Source organism: Symphalangus syndactylus, chromosome 9 (genome assembly GCF_028878055.3).
Source record: "Symphalangus syndactylus isolate Jambi chromosome 9, NHGRI_mSymSyn1-v2.1_pri, whole genome shotgun sequence".
NCBI lineage: Eukaryota > Metazoa > Chordata > Mammalia > Primates > Hylobatidae > Symphalangus > Symphalangus syndactylus.
Genome location: NC_072431.2, coordinates 82,124,138 through 82,146,912, shown reverse-complemented (window position 1 = coordinate 82,146,912; position 22,775 = coordinate 82,124,138). Strand labels below are relative to the sequence as shown.

The window sequence follows — 22,775 nt, the reverse complement described above, 5'->3', positions numbered from 1 at the left end:
CTCATGTAGGAACAGAAGGCATCAGCTCCTTTAATTAAGCTTTTTCTTGACTACTGGGGTCCAGCAAGAGAAGGGTGGCTGAGGTCTCTGGAGATTTGCAGGTCTCTGAGGGCCACACTTCCCAGGATGGGTCCTTTCTGGTACATTTCCCTGGATGCTCTGCTCCTGTTCTTCACGTTGCATTCATTTGTGGCCTGGCCTGTGGGGATGATGGCCCTGAATTTGCTTGGCTAGTAGTAAATCCCACAGAGCCCAAGACCTCACCTGGAACCAAAAATTTATCAACACCAAAAGCTGGTTGGATCAGGAGAGGTCGGAAGACTGGAGCTGAGAGTGTAGGGAAGGAAGGAAGGAAGAAAGAAAGGAAAGGAAAGGAAGGGAGAGGAATGGAATGGAATGGAACGGAAAGGAAAGGAGGAAGGGAGGAAGGAAGGGGAGAGTGCAGGCTGCTGTCTTCCCAGATGCCCCAGTGTTTCTCAAGGTTGGTTTGATCCTTGTCTAAATCAGAACCACTGGGGGGACTTGTTAACCAGGAAGGCCCATTAGGAGTGTGCATTTGTTCAGTCAAGCTCCTTGGGTCACTCTGGTGCACAATAAATTTTAAGAGATGATTATTAGAGAGAGTGATTCCATTTGTGAAGTTCCTCGAGAATCATAGGTAGTAATTTCCAATTTCTAGAGTCTAGTAAGGACAGATGTCAAATGTTTCTAACATAGAGATTTACTTTAAAATATAGCCAGGAGTTTGAAGGCAACAAAAGAGGGATAGTTTAGGAAAAAGCATTTGAATTTTGTGGTGACAAAGATACTTTTAAAAGAAGCTTGCATTTCCTAATTTGTTAGAAACCTGAAGGCTGTTTAAACAGAGGTCACACTGCCTACTTATGAGACATAACTTTGTTGTAAATTTCAGCATGTTCCATCATTGTGTGTTTCTGACCACAGCTGTAGGGAATTATATTAGGACAGTTGTAAACCATATGAATATTTAAAAATCTTTATTAAATTTTATGCAGTGGGGAAGATAGTGTTTTTCTATGAATATTTATTTCTGGATTTGGATGCCACAGAGGTGTTTGCATTTTAAGTTGCTCTGGAAACAAAGTCCTCCTCAGCAGAAATATAATACTAATTTAATGTAATGAGTTGCATTTCTTCCAATTAAATTTTGTTTTTGTTTGAATGGTAAAAGTTCAGAAAGGGCCAGATTTAGGGAAGTAAAATAATTGGCTAGAGATTAAGGATGAGGCCAATGAATTCAGTGCATTATTAACATATCACAACTTGTTCAACACATCATTTATGAGACCCTAACTGAGTTCCAACACCTATCCTAAGCACTGTGCCCTTTCCTCAAGGATTGCTTCATTCCACTAATGAGAACAAGGGTAAGCCTCCAGTTAAACTCCAGTGAAGATGTATACTAAGGCCACCAGGCAGGACAAATTGAGCAGAGGAGGCAGGGAGGACTTATCATGGAATCGGTGTTCCAACCAAGGTTTCCAGGCCAGGCTGGAGATGGCTTCTAATCAAGTGTCCAGGATATTGGAGATACCAACACAGAGGGATCAGCACCCTCAAGAGCAGATCTGCCCAATCAAACAGTGGTTCCCCTGGGCTGGGCTGCGCTGGCTAGGCTGGGCTGGGTGCCGTGCTTAGGAAGAAATGTTGAGCAACAGGCCCTAGGATTGTGGAGGGATTCAAATACTATTTCAAAACGCATAGGTAACAAGAAGCCATTGATACATTTTGAGCAAAGAAAATGTCAGATTGGTATGTTAGAAGAGCTCACTAAAGGAATTAGAGAAAATGGGAGTCTGTAATGTTCCATTCTATGTGTAGGGTCACACTGACAGTAGCCTAATGAGAAGTTTCTTCTCATTCTGAGCTTATGTTTGTTCTGCAGGATGTGGTTGGAAATTCCTACATTTCCACCTCAGACCTTTCTACATTTTAATGCTAATAGCAATTCAGAAAAATATTTTGGACTCTATTATTTCTTGTCTGAGAACAAAAAATTTATTAGAGAAATCAGTGGTTACAGATTACTCTGTGGTTGCTTACATTTCTTCTTTCTTTTTTTTTGCATTTTCTGTTTTAAAGCTTTTTTATTGCTCATAATAATTATACATATTTATGGGGTACATGTGATATTTTGATCTATGCATACGATGTATAATAACCAAAGCAGGGTATTTAGGATATCTATCACCTCAAATATTTATGATTTCTTACTTTGGGAACATTTCAAATCTTCTAGCTGTTTTGAAAATAGGATAAATTGTTGTTAACTACAGTCACCCTGCTGTGCTACCGAACACTAGTACCTAGTTTTTTTTATAACTGTATGTTTGTACCTATTAACCAACCTCTCTCTCTCCCCTATTCTTCCCAGCCTCTGGTGCTTGCATTTCTTCAATGTAGCTAATGTTTTACATTCTTTAAAAGGAGTCACTTATGTATATTTGTTAATTTATATAGTAATTCTTTCCAAAAAGAACTGAGGTCACCAGGTGTATCTATATAATCTATAATGCTGATTATACATCATTTTTAAAATTTTTGAGACAAGTGTTTGCAAAGATTCTTACTCAAAAACTATTTTATAAACAACACAATGTAAGTTCTGAAAAGTAATAAATCTGTACTCTTTTCTAAATACTAATTTAGAATTTTAATTAATTAAATGAGCTCATTCGCATTCAGTCCAATTTAGAAAATCTTAAAATGTCTTTTTCTGTACATTTTCTCAAGATCGTCTTATAATTGAGGTATACAATTTAATACAGGGTTTGTTTCTACAACTCCCCACAGTGGCATGAATAGTGTCTTATTGCTGATGGTGTCTTCAGTAAGGAAATTCAATATTGGTGGTTTTGGCTTTCAGTAATGCTGCTTGAACTACAAATAGACTTCTGAGATGTGTGCCGGTAAAATTTAATGTGTACTTAAAGCACACATAGGATTCTGTGTTGAGGACCTCTGTTAAGAAAATGTAGCTCAATATAGCTCACATATAGAAACCAAACGATATTTCTTACATTAGAAATTGTTTTATTTCAGGACTATGTTAATAGAACAAATATTCAGACCAAACTGGAGCTCCAACTTTAAGAGCATAGTTTTGTAGATTTTAATATATTAACATAATATGATATTATGTAACCTTTAAAATTTGTTTTTAAAAACCATGCAAATATGTGAAAAATGGTTGTGTTATAATATTAAGTGAAAATGTTGAGGAAAATAATGTGCTGTGAATGTGAGTCTATAAAAATGCATATCTGATGGCAAAACTATACTTTTAATAAATTTTCCAATTTTATTGCTTGTTTGGCATTATCATAAAAACAGTGGAAAATTAGCTTTATCTCACTTACTAGGAATCATTAGATGGATCAGCCTGACTAGGGCACGATGTGAGGTCAGCAGCTGGTTCTCCATTCTCTGTTGGGAGCCACTAATAATCCCACTTTGTTTCCTTTGTCTCACAATGAACAGCAGCAGTGGGGGCGATGACTTGAACCTCACCCATGTGCTTCTGCGGAAGTTTAGAGATCAAGATTTGCCCTGTGCAGATTTAAACCCACACCAGTAAGTATCAGGTGCTCTCTGCAAAAGTGAACACCCCCAACTGGTAATATTGTAGCCTGGGAGGATTGTTTTTCTCCATGATTGGTTATTTCATGTCACAAGTTTATGTTATAAAAAATGAAAATTAGCCTAATGAGTAGGTTATTACTGAACGGGCCTTATGGGTATTGCCATATAAAATGATCCGAAATAAGCTTCATAATTACCCCCTTTCTCCCTTCGTACATGCATGCTTTATATTATTGCAAAATAAATTAATAATTAATAGCATTCAATTTGTTTAATAAAACCCAAAGCTGAAAAGAATGAAATAGCAATTAAGTCTGAATTATGTATTAGCTGTTATTTACTTTTAGATAATCCTTGTACATATACAAATTAATTATAATTTTTTTAACTTAAAAGACTTAAAGGTCAGTACTGTACATCAATCTGGGGTGAATTACTTTGAAAATTATCTTTTTAGTATTTAATCATGGTTATTATGATGACCTCTCTATGAAACCTGGATAGGGGAGGCCTTTCTTTATAAACACTTATTTCCCTCTTATTTTGCTCAATTGTTATATATTGAAGATCTACTACAGATAAAGTGCTGCTGTAGGAACCAAGATTAATACGGAATATGGCCCTAGTCTCAAGGAATTTATAGTTCTGGGTAGAGCAAATGAGGCAAATGATAAAAGCCATAATGATTTATTAAGTGCCAGAAGTGTATGTTTTTAAGTAGTAAATATAAAAATCTAACAATGATACAATATCAGCAATATGTTTTCTAATTTGTCATGACATATTTTGCCCATTAGTCATATTGGTAATTAGTGTGAGACTGAAAAACTATTAATGTTCTCAGAAAGAATTAATAGATAATTAAGTGTGTTGCTTCACTCTAGTCTTTGCAAAACAAAGTAATTTATTTAACTAAATCTTCAGTGGTAATGTTTTTATTTTTCTCCTGTCTGATGGAATACACAGGGTGTAAAATATGTCTACCTTTGAAAAATTGAAATGTAACCTAGGGCCCCATGGGGTCCGGCCCTGGTCCAAGCTGGGATCAAAGAAGAACCAGTTAGAAAAAAAAAATCTTTTATCTAGTCCTTCTCCTTTGAGAGGAAAAAACAGAAGGTGGAATCAATAATTAAAGGACAACAGAACATATTGGGCATTTTGTTTGGACACATATTTTACTTCCAGTTCCTTTCACATGGGTTGCAATAGAGCCCCAAACTCTCCTCCTCTCCTCTCTCTGTTCCATGAGCTCCTGCCCTCCACCCCAGCCGGCAGATCAGCCTCATTGCTTTTCTCCTCTGTCCATTCTTCTGCTACCTTCCTGGATTTATGTTTTTGTGTTCTCCCTTTTCTTTGTGAAATCTACCTAATCTATCCTTAACTCATTTCTATATTTAATCATTTCTATCTATTTTTGTGGTCAGCATAACAAAAGGCTAGGGGGAGAGGTACATGAAAAGATGCTGTGAACAGTTGTATTAATAATAATTTATGTCCATGTTATACAAATAGGGCTTGATTCACTACGACCCCAAATCAGAGCAAAAAGTTTTACTTAAAACCTGTAGATTTCCTCCTGTAAGTGTAAAATACTGTTAAATTTGATGATATCTACATTTTACCTCCTTGGAAGACTTGGGCAATCACTTGATAATTAACTGGAGGAAACATTTTAAAATTATAGATTAGATTCTACTGATAGGTTGCTTTTCCGTTGACATACTCAACTCTGAGTGTCAACTCAATGGTGCTATGTTGAACTTCTGATTTGTACCTCCCTCTCATACGAAGACAATGAGGAGCTCTAGAAAAATCCACTGTTGTCTAAATCCAATCTAAAATATGAGTTTTCTCACAGTAGTAGGTGATGCATAATTTAGAATTTAAAATGTGTTAAAGTTGTCAACTTTTAGAAGCTGATGGGTAGATATAGATATTTAGCTTCATTTTACAAGGCTTATATCTGGTGGCACTTCAGTGTTGAATTCTCCTACTATTTCTAATACAAAATGGTCACTTTCCTCACCCATTCTTGTTAATGCTTTAGTACAGAACAAAAGTGGAAGCAAATCTTATATTTCTATCAAATTTAAAAAGCCAAGTGGGGAGATGGGTAAGGTTTATTTTTGTAATTAAAAAGAAAGTTATTAGATTGCAGTGATATAATAAATCATCTCGGTACTCAGGAAAATCTAGAAGGCTCATTATTAGCCAGAAGGTGGGACCTTCAGAGCCTGTCATGGCTGGTGACAGATTCCCTCTTAGGGGCCTGTAAAGATGAAAGGTGAGGCCATGGATCAGCAATGTAGAGAGTGTGCATACCAGGGATCATGATAGAGGGGTAATATAGGACCAGTCGACCTGAATCCAAATCTCAGCTCCACTCTTATTGGCTGTGGGACCCATGCAACTTGCTGAACCTCTCTCTGCTTTTCTTCATTTGCATCAGTGTGCTGTCAGTTCTGTAGAAAGAACAGTCACCTCAACAGCAGGGTAGTTCTTGTGGAGAGCTTTTGTTCTCCTAAGGCAAGTTCCTGCCTCAGAAAGCAACTCTCAAGACAGTAGCTCCTTAGAGCTTCTGCCTCTCTCTTCGAGATTTAAAATGCACCTTAGCACTTTGGGGAGGCTGAGGTGGGTGGATCACGAGGTCAGGAGTTCGAGACCAGCCTGGCCAACATGGTGAAACCCCCGTCTCTACTAAAGATACAAAAAATTAGCTGGGTATGGTGGTGTGCACCCATAATCCCAGCTACTGGGGAGGCTGAGGCAGGAGAATTGCTTGAGTCCAGGAGGCGGAGGTTGCAGTGAGCCGAGATTGTGCCATTGCATTCCAGCCTGGGCGACAGGGTGAGACTCCACCTCAAAAAAAAAAAAAAAATGCACCTTAAGTGTTTGAAAACTCCAGGCGGCCCTGTAGTAGAGAGAGCTATTTCACCCAGTGTGTCCAAACCTGAAGGACCAAATGACCCTGCTCCAGCAGCCTCTCTGCAGCTGTGTCCTGTAGGCCGCTTTAGGGAAATGCTTTGCTAAGTCAAAGTGTATTTTTAGATTCCTAAACTTTAAAAGACAAATTATGTAGAAACATCTGATTTCTCATGGATCATCCCCTCTGTCTCTCCCTTTTATGAACATTCACACAGCTTCTTAGTCAATCTGTTTGAACACAAAAGTTGTTGGAGGCTGAGAAGTGCTCAAAAACTACCTGTCATGGGTCATTATGTACCTCTCATGGACACGTAGTTTTACTCTATAAAAGAGAGCTAGGGAAGAATAAGGGAGGATTTGGAAGAGAAAAAGAGGACTGACCTTTTGAAGTCATATATTAAATTATAAACACTTGTTAACCATCATCTAAGTCATCTGAAGGAAGGAAGAAAGGCCTGCTGAGTTTCAGAAGTATAAATGGATTTTTTTTTAAAAGTACATATCAGATACAGTACTCTGATTAAATGCGTAACTCTCGTAGGTATTATTTCCATGTAAACTCTTAAGTTTCAAACTGGAGTCCCTATAAGCTAGTCAGCCAAGAAAGTAGTGTGGAGAAATCTTTACATTATTTTTGTTGTTTCAAAAATTACATAGACATTGTACTTTGCTAACCTGGTTAATAGAAACGGCAAGTTTCTTTTCACTGGGCAGGGCTTTCTTCAATTGGTGTTATCATACTGGCTTTCTCATTGGAGCAGCACACATTTTGCATAGAGCTGGGATCTCGACAGCTGCTTCACCTCTCTGGACCCCACCTCTTCTTCTGAAAAGCAGGGCTAGTAAGGATGGTGGTAAAAATATCTAGCCAGTGCTTGTAATTCGGTAAATGCTAGTTTTCTTCCTCCTTTTCCAATTTTTGAGTAATTAAGAGTAATTATCATTACTAAAACAAATTTTGATTTCCAAGTGCTACAAAAAATATTTTAAAGTTTGGGACTCATAAGGAAATAGAAACAGTAGGGAAACTGTGGAATGCAAACGTGTTTTTGAACCACTGCTACAAATGGTTTTCATAACTGTTTCTGTTGCACAATCTTTCTGCAACAGAAAGTTTAACCAGAAAGGTTTAAAGTGGAAATTTAAAAATTGTTTTTCCTTAAGTGATGATTAAATTACTGTGTCATGCCACAAAAAGGAATCAGCGTCTTGCTGTTTATTAATTGCTTCTTGGTGCCTGTTTATGAGACTGGAAGCCTCAGGTTCCACCAGGAGCCCCAGCCCCACCGTGAAAGTCCTAGGGAGCCCTGTGATACACTCAGTACAGTAAGAAAAGTGAGCCCCATGTAATATAATGGAAATGCTGGCGTTGTAATAAAACATTGTCATCAGATTAACAGCTCAAGCTGTGAAAACAAATGTAAGAGCTCTGCCTTCTCGGCAGTAGATGATTATCTTGTGAACTCTGTTCTAGTCTGATGAAACTCTCTTTCATGGAAATACAATGGCTTTGTAAATCTAAAAGATCATTCCAATTCTCTCCTTTGTTTCTTAGGAAGAATTCTTTGTGCTGGCGCACAGATCCCTTTTCTCACCCGGAATTCCAGGATTCATGTGGCTGCCTGGTAGGTTTCTGCAGCATTTTTGATCTTCTTAAGTCTAAAATTCAAGTGACAAAAATGAGTTTACCCTATCTATAAAATTTTCATATTTGGCCGGGCGCGGTGGCTCACGCTTGTAATCCCAGCACTTTGGGAGGCTGAGGCAGGCAGATCACGAGGTCAGGAGATCGAGACCACGTTGAAACCCCGTCTGTACTAAAAATACAAAAAAATTAGCCGGGCGTGGTGGCAGGCGCCTGTAGTCCCAGCTACTTGGAGAGGTTGAGGCAGGAGAATGGCGTGAACCCGGGAGGCAGAGCTTGCAGTGAGCCGAGATTGCGCCACTGCACTCCAGCCTGGGCGGCAGAGCGAGACTCCGTCTCAAAAAAAAAAAAAAAAAAAAAAAAATTCATATTTGTAACTGTGTCTCTATGACTTTTTGGTTTCCTGGATTAGCTGTTTCTGGGAAAAGTTTCATCACATAAGGTGAATATTTATAGAACACAGAAGCTATATAGATTGACAGTGCCCCTCTCCTTCATTGCCTACTGCCTTTGGTCTTTAACATTCCCCTGGCATTCATTAAGAAAATGAATATTCTTCAAGTAATGATAAAGAAGCTAGAATTGCCCTATGGAAGGAAATTTTTCCAAATTTCAAGGCATCATGACCTCAAGGTTCTTGCCATATTTTTATTTGGGCTAGATATTAACAGCTAAGATGCCCCTTAGCTCTCTGACTGTGGTTGATTCTTACAAAAACATGTGGAAGTAGATGTGCTGCTATTGAGGTGAGAGACATCACTGTGTAATCTGTGAAGGAGAATAAATTGAAATTTATTTGGAAAACTGATTGGAACTCATCTCAAAGAAAATCTCAGACTCTAATTAATAAAAGACATAGACCTGCTAGCCACAATCAATAAGCAAGTATGATGACAGGTCTAATTTATAGGAAAAAGGGAAAAGAAAAAAAATATTGAAGTTAATTGAGCATCTGTAATGGAAATGGCCACTTGGAGAACATGTTTACAGGGCCTTCCTATTTAGTGGCTCATGAGATGCAATTCTCCTTAATGGTTGTCAACCTAAGGGAAGAAACTGAGACAAATTATTATAAGTAGAGAGTTTATTTGAGCCAAAGTTGAGGACAGCTATGTGGGACACACTCCAAGTTATCTTTGGAAGTGCTCCAGAGAAGAAAAAAGAAGCTCAAGTGAAATAGCCTTATTGTCTAGGGTGTCAAATGAAGTTATTTGTCTCATGGCCAAGGAAGTCAAGGATATGGACACACCAAGAGTGAGCTTAGAGCAGAAATGTAATAAGTGAAAGAAAGAGAGAAAACTCTCTGCTGCAGAGAGGGATCTCTAAAAAAGGTTGTTATTTTACAGTGAAGTGCAATGGTTTTAATAAAAAAAGCTAGCAGGGAAGGGTGCTCCATTTATATAGGGCTCAAAAAACTGGTTAGGACTAGGTGTGTCATTTCCATAAGGCGTGAATCCCTGGCAGTCCCCACCCCATCTGTTTAGTGCACATGCAGGTCCTTAGCCTAAGTTACTCCATATTGCTTATCTCCTCCTACTGTGCATGCATTAGGGGCGGAACCCTTTTTATTAATCCGTTTTCATGCTGCTGATAAAGGCATACCCGAGACTGGGCAATTAACAAAAGAAAGAGGTTTACTGGACTTACAGCTCTACATGGCTGGGGAGGCCTCACAATCATGGTGGAAGGCGAAAGGCACTTCTTACATGGCAGCAGCAAGAGAGAGAATGAGAACCAAGGGAAATGGGTTTCCCCTTATCAAACCATCAGGTCTCATGGGACTTACTCACTACCATGAGAACAATAAGGGGGAACCACCCCTGTGTTCAGTTATCTCCCATTGGGGTCCCTCCCACAACATGTGGGAGTACAAATCAGGATGAGATTTGGGTGAGGACATAGAGCCAAACAGTATTACCCTTCAAGGTGGATGTGCCTGGCCCAGGGTAGCTCTTCTTATCTATAGTGTTGCAGCCATGTTCCAAGCAAGCCCCCCGTGCAAGCTTCCTTATGTGAGTATGTCGAAAAAGGAAAGGAATGTGCTCACTGGGGCCCACTGTATGTCAGTGAAACTTGCTAACTACACAGGAGGCCCCTTTCTGTGCGGGAATTCATCTCCCTATCTATGTTTGCATCCCGAACTTTAAGGCTGCTCTTTGTTAGAAAATAAATGCGGCTGAGGACCTTGCCCTAACTATCTGCCTAGCCAGTTTCTTCCTTCCTTCTCTCTCATAATTTATTAAAGAAAAAAGAATGAATCAGGAGAGTGGGTGATTACAAAAGTCGTTTGTCAGGGATTCTCACTGGCATTGTTAGGTTACTTTATAGCTCTGGTGGTGGCACTCAGCCTAGGGTCCATATAGCGAGCTGCTTAGAAATGATTGCTTAGCTCAAGGGGGATGGGTGGAGTGTGACTGCTCTCTCACTCCAGTGCCTCTCTGCACCTGATTATTTAAAGGGAGCTCACATTCCTCAGATAAAAAGTTTTTTTGTTTGTCTTTTTTCTAGAGATTTTAGAAGGCTTGCTTTTGGAGGAACTAGTCTGCTTTCTTCTCTTAGACAAAAGATACACATGTAAGCGGGAATAATGACACAGCACCCTTAGTGAACACTCAGAGTGTTGGTTGATATGGGAGAGGTTTTGAAACTCTCCATGTTTCCCTCTTGGCCCCAGCTGTCAATAAACTCAGCTGCATTTGGTGATCCTTTGCAGTGATCAGTTATCTTTTTTTTTAAATACATAATTATTGTTTTTTTCCCCAGTCTTGTTTTTCCATTTATTCACTTTAGGGGCAAAAGGCAAACTTCCCTTTCACCCTCTGAAGCTTCACTGAAAATCAATTGACAAAAGCCAGGTTAACTGGGGAAATACCATACAAATGTGTTAATGTGCATGGGAGAATCATATCACAGAGTAATTACCCCAAACCCCCAAAGAGGTACAGAAATTTCTATACCCTTTTCACAGTGGGGGAGAAGAGATGGGAAATGTGGATAATTCTTTTAGGGGCAGGAAATGATTTTTACAGAGAAAGAATGGGCCAGGGAGACAGAAATTAGCTTGTAGATGATTCTCCTGGAATTTGAGTGAGCCCAAAAGTCAGGCATTATCTTGTGAAAAAGTCCATCCAAGCATGGTTGCATTCTTCACTCTTCTTTTCTGAACTAGATAATGAGATTTCAGGGAGGGGATTGGGGACCTATGTGTTTCCTTTGGTAAGGAGTTTTTTTGTTCAGATATGGAAATTCCAAAGAGAATTGGAATGGAGGAGGAACAAGACAAGGTTCCAGGGACCTTGATTCTGAGGCTTATTTCTGAGGCCTTTCAATTGATAAAAATGCCCAGCATGCACGAGCGCCATATTTTGGGGGATCATTTTCTATGCCTCAACACTCATGAGATCTCTAATTTTTTACACCATGCTCTTATTCTCTAGCCTTGATTTGATCTTTCTGCTATACTAGTAGCTTTTAGTACCTAAGGCCTATTGGGATTAGACTGGGTAAATATCAGAATGATTGGTGTTTATGTTCCTAAATTCACTTCAACTCACATGAACTGTGAGATTTCAGTAATATGTAAGAAAAAAGGTTTTACCTGAAAAAGTTTCATAGTCAAATAAGTTTCGCAAATGCTGGATAAAGCAGTATTAAGCAGGTATCTTTGCCACAGCTCTTCTAAGAAGCTATTTGGTGATAATGAAATTGTCCTTGAATTGACAGTGGAGTAGATGTAGCATTTTCTGCAAATTTGACTGAAGAGTCCTTCCCTTTTGTGGCACCAGTGTTTCTCGGGATGCACTTTGAGAAGTGCTGGACCACACGTTAGAAATCAGAGAACCTCAGGAGAGAGGGAGTTGAGGTGGAATTAATGAAAGTCCTAAGCAATGGGTGTGGCTACTCTTCGGGGTTGTCTCAAAGGAGATGTACACAAAACTGTGTGGAAGGAAGGCCTAGAGACCCAAGGCCAGTTCTCTGGTCTTTAGTGTTCATATTGAGCCAAGTTGACTGTATTTTGTCAGAAGGAAAAATATTTCTCTCCCCTTAAATACATATGTGCTATCCAGAAGCCCTGGGTCTGCAAGGGCATGTCAATTTCCTCATTTTTTTTTTTTTTTTTTTTTTTTTTGAGACAGAGTCATGCTCAGTCACCCAGGCTAGAGGGCAGTGGTGTGATCTCGACTCACTGACACCTCCGCCTCCTGGGTTCAAGCGATTCTTCTGCCTCATCCTCCTGAGTAGCTGAGATTACAGGCATGTGCCACCGTGCCCGGCTAATTTCTGTATTTTAATTAGAGATGGGGTTTCACCATCTTGGCCAGGCTGGTCTCGAATTCCTGACCTCGTGATCCACCTGCCTTGGCCTCCCAAAGTGCTGGGATTGCAGGTGTGAGCCACCACGCCCAACCGATTTCCTCATGTTTTATCAAATGTGCTGTGGCTCTCTCCAAACCTACAAAAAAGTTCTATAGTTAGTTCTTCTGAGGATGAAAACATGATTTGGAAGAGACGCCATTAGAAAAGGCTCAAAGGGGAACAGGAATTGAACTAACTCTAAAGAACAAACAGGGATTTTTAGGGTCTGAGCTCTAGTGGATACCAACACTATGACCCAAAACATGTCATTGGGAGTGAGTGTGGCTTCATACAGAATAGGTGGAGGGCATATTTGTTTCTTGTTGCTGAGGTAATAAATTATCACACAGTTGGTGGCTTAAGAAAACATGAGTTTGTTCTCACACAGTTCTGGAGGCTGGAAGTCTGAAGTCAGTGTCACTGGAGTGAAATTAAGGTGTCTGAAGACTCTTGAGGACAATCTGTCCATTTCCTCCTCCAGCTTCTCTTGTTTCTGGCCTTCCTTGGCCACTGGTGACATTACACACATCTCTATCTCCATTGTCACAGTGCCTCCTCCCCTTCTTTCTCTGTCTAGTCCTCCTCTCCCTCCCTCTCACAGTAGCACAGGTTGTAACCAGCAAAAGGGCCTGGCTGCTCGCTGCTTGTAGAAAGACGCCAAAATAATAACGAGCTGATTAAAAGTGAGCAAGACTTTATTATCTGTGCCAGCAAGGGGAAGAGCAGAAAGCAATTCCGCTGTAATTTGTGGAGGGAACACAGGGTTTTTTAAAGAAAGGGTTTGGAATGCAGAAGAGGCAGGGGTGGTAAGTTGGGGGTTGGGGAGAGGGGGAGCTAGGAGGTCCCAGGAGGGGTGACTTACTCCAATGGCTCATCTTGAATTATTGTTTCATTTGGTGAAGAGGCTGACCCCATCGTGGATCCTGCCAGGTTATAAACTAATCACAGTCAATCTTATAGTCAGTCTTCAGCTGGGAATGGGTTCCGGCCTTGAAGTAATCTTTTGTTGGGGACAGATTTTCAGAGGTGTCTAGTCCCCTGAAGCTTCTAAGGAAATATATGACCAGATAAGTGAGTGTGGCGTGTGCTTAACAAGCATCTAGGTAAATAAATGTGCATAAGGCATGGGGGCATGAAGTGGGAAAGGAAAGAGAAAGAAAACATTTCGAGGCTGTAAAGTTTATCTCAGAGCTACATCTTGAAACTGGAGGGGAAAGAAGAAAAGGGAAAGGATAAAACATTTTAAAATGTTGTTTGAGGCTAAACTGCTAAGCAGCTCAGTTACAAGGTGACTGCATGAGGGCGTACTGTCACAATCCAGGGTAATCTTCTGGACTCAAGATCTATAACTTAATAACATCGTCAAGATACAAAGTAGCATTTAAAGAGTCCAGAGATGAGGGCCTGATATTTTGGTGGAGGGGCGGTCAATATTCAGTTTAATACAGAGGGTGTGTTTGGGGACACCTACACAGATAATGGTTAGAATGAGACCAAGGATATTTTCTAGTAGACCTGAATTCTTGATAATAATTGGAATTTTTTTTAGCAAGAAAATCATCTAACTGAAAACACCGTTTAAGAGGGATGTATCTTGATAGGTATTGGGGGTGGTAAAGTGAGTTGGAGAGAGGAAAGCTGGAGGTAGGGAAACTTTAGAGGTTGTTATGTTCATCAAGGTTGGCTGATTTATTTATTTATTTTAATTGAGAAGCAGAAGTTATATATATTTGTGGTTACAGCATATCATATGTCATATTATAGATATAATACATAAAATGGGATGATATTATATATACGTATATGATATATATACAGATATGATACATGTATATATACATATATATCATATATGTGTATACACACACACATACACACACACACACACACATATATATAAAATCACACATACCCATTATGGAAAGGCTAAATCCAGCTTTTTAATATATGTGCTACCTCATGTACTTATTGTAGGGGCACAGGAAAACTTGCCCTTCATCCTCTGTAGGTTTGCTAAAAAATCAACTCATAAAAGCAGATTAATTGGAGAAAAGGCATATGAATTCTTTTAACATGTACAGGGGGAGAATTACAGAGTGATTATCTATCCCCCAATGAAGTTCAGAAGTTTATATATCATCTCAAGTTTACAGAAAGAATAGGGCCTTGGATCCTGGCAAATCAGGTTATGGGGGGAGAAGACGAATTCTGTATTTGGACAATAAAAGATTGCAATAGAGAACAAATGGATCTTGGAACAGACACTATCTGTTTAGGTATGGTTACATTCTTGGTCTTACAGGGAGGAGAAGAAATAAAACATTCTCTTTGGTGAGTCTAGATCTTAGGTAGGTAAAGAATTTCAACTTCATCCTGTGCTTTGGGAGAGATGGTGGGTAGGAGGGAGGTCAGAGAGACCTTGAAGCTTCTTCAGCTCAGCGTGTGAAAGCACCATATTTTGGGGTATTGTTTCCTGAGCCCCAACATTACTATTTGTGTGCATGTGTTTGTGTGTGTTGAGGATACTTAAAATCTACTCTTTTTTTTTTTTTTTTTTTTTTGAGTTGTAGTCTTGCTCTGTCACCCCAGGCTGGAGTGCAGTGGTGCCATCTTGGCTCACTGCAACCTCTGCCTCCCAGGTTCAAGCAATTCTCCTGCCTCAGCCTCCCGAGTAGCTGGGACAACAGGATCGTGCTACCATGCCCTGCTAATTTTTGCATTTTTATTAGAGATGGGGTTTCATCATGTTGCCTAGGCTGGCCTCAAACTCCTGACCTCAAGTGATCCACCCACCTCCGCCTCCCAATGTGCTGGGATTACAAGTGTGAGCCACTCGACTGGCTCTTTTAGCAATTTTCAAGGTACAATACATTGTTACTAATTGTAGTCATTATGTTGTACAATGGATCTCTTGTACTTTTGCCTCCTGTTTAGCTGAAATTTTGTATCCATTGACCAACATCCTCTCTGCCAATCACCATTTTACTCTCTGTTCCTATGAGTTTGACTTTTTTAGATTCCACAAATAAGTGAGAGTCTTGCTGAATTATTATGTACAACAATTATTATTCTTTTTAGTATCTTTCCTCAAGCCTTTCTTTCAAGACCCTGAAAGTAGTATCTTAAATGTATATTGCCCTTCTTACTTTGCTGTAGTTCTTTCATGTGTATCTGAACCTAACAGCAAATCCATGCATTTAGGTAAGCCTGTTTTCATTTTCATTTTGCAAATAAGCAGACAAGCTTCCAAAGCTGTAATGAATGTGAAACTGGCCCAAATGTCTCTTAGAAGTAATATTTATGGATTTTCGAATAAACATAGAAATGGACCCTTCCTGGTCTTAAAACTTGAAACTTACATTTGTCTCACCTGAGTTTCTTCCTCAAGAAACTGATCCTCAGGCAAGGGACTGAAATACATTAGATCTCTGAGTTCAGAAAATGAGACTCCAGACACCTCATCCATCATGATTGCTTCCTCACCCCTCCTTCATTCCTCTTTTCCCATTTTCCCCTCCATATAACCCCCACCAATTTTAGATGGTTAAGGGGATGGATTTGAGACTTTCTCTTTCATTCTCCTCTGCTGCAGAACTCAGCTAAAAGCTTCCTCCCTGGCAACACTCATTTTCTCAGTGATTGGCTTTCTGTGCAGCAAGACCAAACCCCTGGCATTTTGATAACAAAAGACTCAGAGACAGAGTTGTTTCCTATTTTAATATATCATCTTTTCTGAGTGTTTGAGAGATGGAAACAAAGCACATTAACTCTACAGCTGGTCTGTGGCAGGGCAGAGCACATCATTGCGCAGCCTCCAGTGGCCTGGGTTTTGTGTTGTGTTGATCACCACCTCCTACCTTGTTAGGTGATTATTCCATAATGCAGAGCTGGTGTTGGCATGCTGGTGAGTTGCTGGAGAAAAGTTGTTTGATTTCTACTTTAGACCCTTATGAAAGAGACACACGCCTTTGAATTATCCTGCTTATCTGCCTCCCGCTAGTTGTCTCTGACTCTCTTTCAGGTTCATCAAATGCAAGATCACCTTAGTGAAAACATTTTTTTTTCTTTTTAGTTTTTATAAATCTGCCCAAACTTACATACAGAAAAAGATTTGAAGTTCTCAGGTATAATTGACTGCAAAAGTCACAGAGGTATTCTGGTATAATTCTCAAATGTATGTGACTCTAAAAGAGATTTTAGAAATCAGAACATATAAAAGGCTGCAGATAATTTATTAAAAATTGAAAGCTAGAGAAAAATCACCTGTAGTTTCAAGTAATGTCAGTGAACCAGTTTGTGAGTTATAAAAAAGTTTTTGTTTTTATCTTTTTGAAAACAATTTCAGAAGTGTCCAAATAGAAGTGCCAGTGCTCCCTACCTGACCAACCACCTGGGCCACACACTGTTGAATCTCTCAGGCTTCAATATGGAGGAGTACTTGCTGGCGCCATCTGAAAAACCAAGGTGTGTTCAATACTATTGCTGGGTCTTTTCTGTTGTGTTTGGATTACTATGGAAAACTTATTGTTTTAAATGCTAATGTTCTTAAAAACTCAAAAATCTAAGACTGACCTTGGTGCTCATAAAAATTCCACATAGATGCCATGGACCTTAATAAGATTCCTTACTGCTGACTTTCACTCTTTTAAGTGCTGGGGGAAATCCTATCAATTGAGATTGAGAACCAGAAGCTGTTTTACTGCTTTAGGGGATAAGAGCAGATAAGTTTACAGCATAATGAAAGAAAGGCCTTATTTTAGAGTAAGTTTACAGCGTAATGAAAGAAAGGCCTTATTTTAGAATTCTCTCTATTATGCAGCATTCAATATGGGAACCTGGGTACAACTAGCATCTTGAAATTCCTCTTGGGCAATTTTTGGGAAACCTTTTGTGTCGTGTTGAATTTCCTTGAGACTAAGGGGGTGAATCCAGATAAGGAAGATCAGCAGTGAGTGCTTCTCATTGCTTTGAATCTTAATAACATCTGCCCATTGTAATTTTCCCATGTCCCCAAATGTATTATATTGCTTCACGTATGAAGGCATCCCATAGGCTGACCGTATTGTCTGGCACTCTCTACTGCCCTCTACCTGCCCCACTGGGGTTTGCCTGCCTCTCTTCTGCTGCCCCACCTCTTAATGTCTTTCAACATATAATAGAATCTCTGGTTTTCTGTTCTAACTCTGATGGTTAGCTTCTTCTTTTGTTTTTCTTTTTTTTTGGAGATGGAGTCTCGCTCTGTCACCCAGGCTGGAGTGCAGTGGCACAATCTTGGCTCACTGTAAGCTCCATCTCCCAGGTTCAAGTGATTCTCGTGCCTCAGCCTCCTGAGTAGCTGGGTCTACAGGCGCCTGCCACCACACCTGGCTAATTTTTTTGTGTTTTTAGTAGAGGCAGGGTTTCACCATATTGGTCAGGCTGGTCTCTAACTTCTGATCTCAGGTGATCCTCCCGCCTCGGGCTCCCAAAGTGCTAGGATTACAGGTGTGAGCTGATGGTTAGCTTTTTGAAGGTGGGAGCTTGTGTGCCCAGAACTTAGAATATTATCTGACACATCAAAGATGTTCAATCAGTATCTATTAAATGAATGAATGTATTCAATTGAGCCAGTTGGGACTGTGTATTTATTCCTTTGCCTGAATTTTTGCTGAGAGTAGAACACTACGATAGAAGAGAAAACTATTCTTCAGTCTCCTTTTATCTAGTGAGTGGAAGACAAAATTTATTTATATAATAGTTAACATTACATTTTTTAAATGTTAACTTTTTTTTGAAGTTGAATAGATACAGGATACTGTGCAACTCATGGAGATATAAAAATAAAAGGTATAATTTCCATCCAGGAAAAATTCACAGCGCTGCATAAAGATAAACTAGCAAATAGACAATAAAATCCTGTGTGGTAATTGATAACAATGGATAGAAATGTAGGGTATTGTCAAAAGACAAAGAACATCTAACCCATCTGAAATTGTCTGGAATGCCTTCCTGAACCAGGCAAGATTTGAGTGGAAGATTAAAGAAGTAGAGTAGGCAAGACAAACCAGAGTGGCTCAAAAGATTATGACCACTATTAACAAATTCTTTTTTTTTTTTTTTTTTTTTGGAGATAGAGTCTTGCTCTGTTGTCTAGGCTGGAGTGCAATGGCATGATGTCCACCATAACCTCTGCCTCCTGGGTTCAAGCGATTCTCTTTCCTCAGCCTCCTGAGTAGCTGGGATTACAGGTGCCTGCTACCATGCCCAGCTAATGTTTTTTGTATTTTTACAAAATACAGAAACAGGGTTTCACCATATTGGCCAGGCTGGTCTCAAACTCCTGACCTCAGGTGATCCACCTGCCTCGGCCTCCCAACGTGCTGGGATTACACCTAGCCCAAGAAATTCTGAATAATGGATTTGTAGAGGGAATGACCATTAATTAAAATAATAACAGTGCTGATGATCAAGCCCTACCTGTTACATGGCATGTATTTCCTAACAAGACAGTAAGGCATGACAAGTACACTTTCTAATGTAGCCAGCCTTACCCAGACCTTCTCAATTATCAGTGCCTTCTATTTTGCCTGGCTTGGGAGCCAGGCAACTTCCATCAGCACAGCGCCTCTGCCTGTGTGTTCATGTCACAGACCACAGATGCTCAGCTGGCTACTGTCCTAAGACTGCTGTACCTGGTGGGGTTAGTAATGAACACTCTCTGGTTAGAAGTCCTGGTGCTCTGTGGTTGAAGCACTAACACAATGTTCATTGTTAACAGGCTTGGAGGTTGGTCTTTTGGAGTACAAATCCCCAGTGAAGCTGGAGGTGCAAATGCAAACATATCAAAACCCCAAACTCTGGCAAAGGTAATCATATTTTTTTATTTTTTCCTGTTTTAGAAAGTATTTAGGGAAACTCAACATTCAAATATAATTTTGAGCACAGGGTTGGGAAGGACCAGATTAAATCCCAGCACTTGTTACTAAGCATTAAGGAAAAGTGTATGTAAACATTGTCTTGAAAAAAAATGACTTGTTTTTCTTTAGAAATAGAGGAAATAGGTTTTTGCTTTTTGTTAAGAGAGGACTTCACCTAGTAAATATAAAGTGGTGGAAAAGTCTATTTTTAAAGATATTCATAGTTGTGATAATTGGAAATATCACTAGTTTCTTTGCTGGCCAAGGAGTACTTCCATTCATGAATGTAAATGCCTTGTCTTCCAGAAGGCTGGATAGATAGGCCTGGAGATGACACAAAGAAAGCAGCAGTTACACAGAGCTACTCTTAGGAGTCCTGGATTTTCAAGCCCTGCCAGGACTATTCCTGTGAATTAGGAATGGTCCCCTTGGAATTAAAGAGACTAGGTGGGGGATTCTTCAGATGTGAGAGAATGAGGACTGGGATGGAGGAAAGATGCCTTGATCCATCAGTAGGAATAGAGAAGTGGTGAACCCAACAGTGAGTTGTTGTTATTTAAGGAAAAAAGTCAACACTACTTGAAAATGGGGAAAGCAGAAAGATTCAAAGCATTCAGTCTCCATGACTGGAGAAATAGTATTGTGTTTGACTGAGAGAGAAATCAGAAAAGGGTAGATTGTGGGAGGAAGTTAAGTCCACTGCAGGAGAGGGAGTGTGAGTTCTTATTAGGATATCAGTATAGACATTTCATTCTGTAGTGTGTGGATGTTGTATCTAGTCATGAGACAATTGTGGAACTATGAGAACAAGAACAATCTCCATGAGCCCAGGAAGGCACTCTCTCTCTTCTGTAGTGGAGACTTGCATGGTTCATGTGAACCTGAAGGAGCTTATTGGGATAAAGACATGCACATGTTGGAGGTTTATTCAGTGAAATAAAAGTTCTTACAGGTGCTTCACAATGTCATCCCTGACGAGACAGTCATACTTCACAATGTAATCCCTAAACAAAATTTTAACAGTCATGCATTACAATGTAATCCCTGGGAAAAATTTCCAGTCATAGTGTAGACGATTCAGGAATCTCTCCAACAGCTGAGGTTTGTTCAAATCCCTTTTCCTTCTAAAGGCAACACACATGCATGAAGATTTGAACCTCGATATGAAAATATCATTATTAATAACTTAATAGAAAAATAAAATATATTTGCTGACATATATTGGAACACATTATATGGACATTATGAAAATGTCCATGAGCCCAGGAAGGCACTCTCTCTCTTCTGTAGTGGGGACTTGCATGGTTCATGTGAACCTGAAGGAGCTTATTGGGATAAAGACATGCACATGTTGGAGGTTTATTCAGTGAAATAAAAGTTCTTACAGGTGCTTCACAATGTCATCCCTGACGAGACAGGGATGACATATATTGACAGGATATGTTTCCAACCCCATATATGACAGGATGACGAGACATTATGAAAATATACCTAATTAGTAGAAGGAATCTGTTCATTTCCTCTACAAATATTCCGACTTTTTAGTCTATCCCAATCTAAACCCTTCTTACGTATTCATAGGAGATGGTTGTGTCTTTGCTTTGAAGTGTCTGAGGCGCGGGCCTCTTGTTCAGTGATGAGTGGCTGGGGATTTGTGTGTTCTCCTCACATCTCTAACTTTTTGTCTTTGTTTAGATGAGTCTTCTGTACTGACATGTTTGAGTGGTGATTGCTGAAGTTTTTAATGTTATTTACATGTCCTTCGACAGGCACAAGCATGCAGGTGAATTATACTTGACCCTTTGGGGGGTGAGCTCTTCTCCAGCAAGCCAAGGAACTCCACATCGTTGTGGGGTGTAAACAGCAATCTATTATTTGAAATACTCACCAGAACTGCTGGCGGCTGATACTGCTTCAAATGATTGCATTTATCTTTCTGTAATTAATGACCAGCTTTTTCTTTCAGCCTTTAGGCTACATTCATCGACATAGATGATATAATTTTCATAGTCCTTCTGAAGGAAAACATGAAAAATTTGCATATGAATAGGCTTAATGTATGGTTCATTATCTTGTAGAATGTCTCTTGTGTGACCTTTATGAGTTCTATCATTCACATCTTGAGTGTTTAGCTTGTTTAATCAAAACACTCTTTAGAACTTACACACTTCAGTTAAAGAAGCCAAACACATTTTCCCTTTTGTTTTTTTGCATAATTCTGTTTTCCCATGGAATTTTATATATTTGAATATCCACTGAGTGTTTTTTTTTCTTCTTATAGCTACTTAGTTACTTTTCTAAGGGGCTGTTATTCCTGAGATGAAAGGTCTGTTTTGAGGTGTCATAGTATGTTCCTAAAAGAAGATTAATTTCCTATTTCATTTACTGGACTTTATCACTTCGTGACTTGTGGACTGGTAGGGAAGGAAATCCCACAGCTTATTAAAAGAACACAGCCTAGTTTTAGAAAACCATTCTTGGGAGAAAAAGAAAAAGAAAAAGAAAGAAAGAAAAGCTTTTTCTTTGAACTCTGTTAAGTCCTGAATGCTAACTTTAAGATCATCACAAAGTATGCATTTATTACTGAAAGAATTTACAAAACCTTGCTCAAGTAAAGGCCAGTTTATAAAGGAACCGATCAGGAGTTCCAGAACATTTTAAAATCTGTTCCTTGGAGCTCTGCAAGTCAATCATTTATTGCCAAAATGATGCTATATCGCAAACAACTGCAAACCGTTAGTAGCATCAAGAGTAAACATGCATTTCGCTCATGAGTCTGTGGGACTGTGCTGCTGTGGGCTGTGCATAACAGATGGTGCCAGGCCCCACTATCTGTGGGGTATTTGGGATGCTCCTTAGCCAGGCCCTGGTTCTGGGTCCTGGGAATGTTCCCCAGCTCATCATCTGCAATGACCCTTAACTCTACTCTGCCAGGTGCTTCCCCTTCCGTTGCCCTCCATAGCTATGTGTGAAGATACTTTGAAATATGCCTTTTGAGTAGCTCTCAGCCTGCTTCCTGCCTGTGGACAGCTGGGTTCTTAGAACTATTTACATTTTACATGTATTCCAGCCTGGGGTACCTTCTTCATAGAGCTTCCTATAAAGCATTCTAGGCTTTCTAGTTTTCTAACTGAGATCCACAAGCTACTCTCACGACCTTGTTGAGATATGCTGCTCTCTCTAAAATTAATTAGTGGCATTTGAGGAATGCCAGAATACTAGAGGACAACACCCTTTAGGTTCCTAAAAGCCCTGTGTCCCCCTGAGAGAGTCTCTTAGCGGCATCATTCTTTGAAGATCTCAACAAAGCTCTTACAATCACACCCTTGACTTGATCTTTCTTCTGAGGC

The 22,775-nt window shown here is 39.6% G+C and overlaps 1 protein-coding gene across 1 annotated transcript in view; it reads left to right on the top strand.

The window, feature by feature from the left end:
* Positions 1 to 22,775, top strand: part of ABCA13 (ATP binding cassette subfamily A member 13) — a 514,266-nt gene that overhangs the window by 327,320 nt on the left and 164,171 nt on the right. Inside the window, exons 44-47 of the mRNA XM_055294536.1 lie at positions 3,505 to 3,594; positions 8,084 to 8,153; positions 16,875 to 16,993; positions 19,287 to 19,374. Coding sequence (XP_055150511.1) covers positions 3,505 to 3,594; positions 8,084 to 8,153; positions 16,875 to 16,993; positions 19,287 to 19,374 — 367 coding nt within the window. The remainder of the gene's footprint in view (positions 1 to 3,504; positions 3,595 to 8,083; positions 8,154 to 16,874; positions 16,994 to 19,286; positions 19,375 to 22,775) is intronic.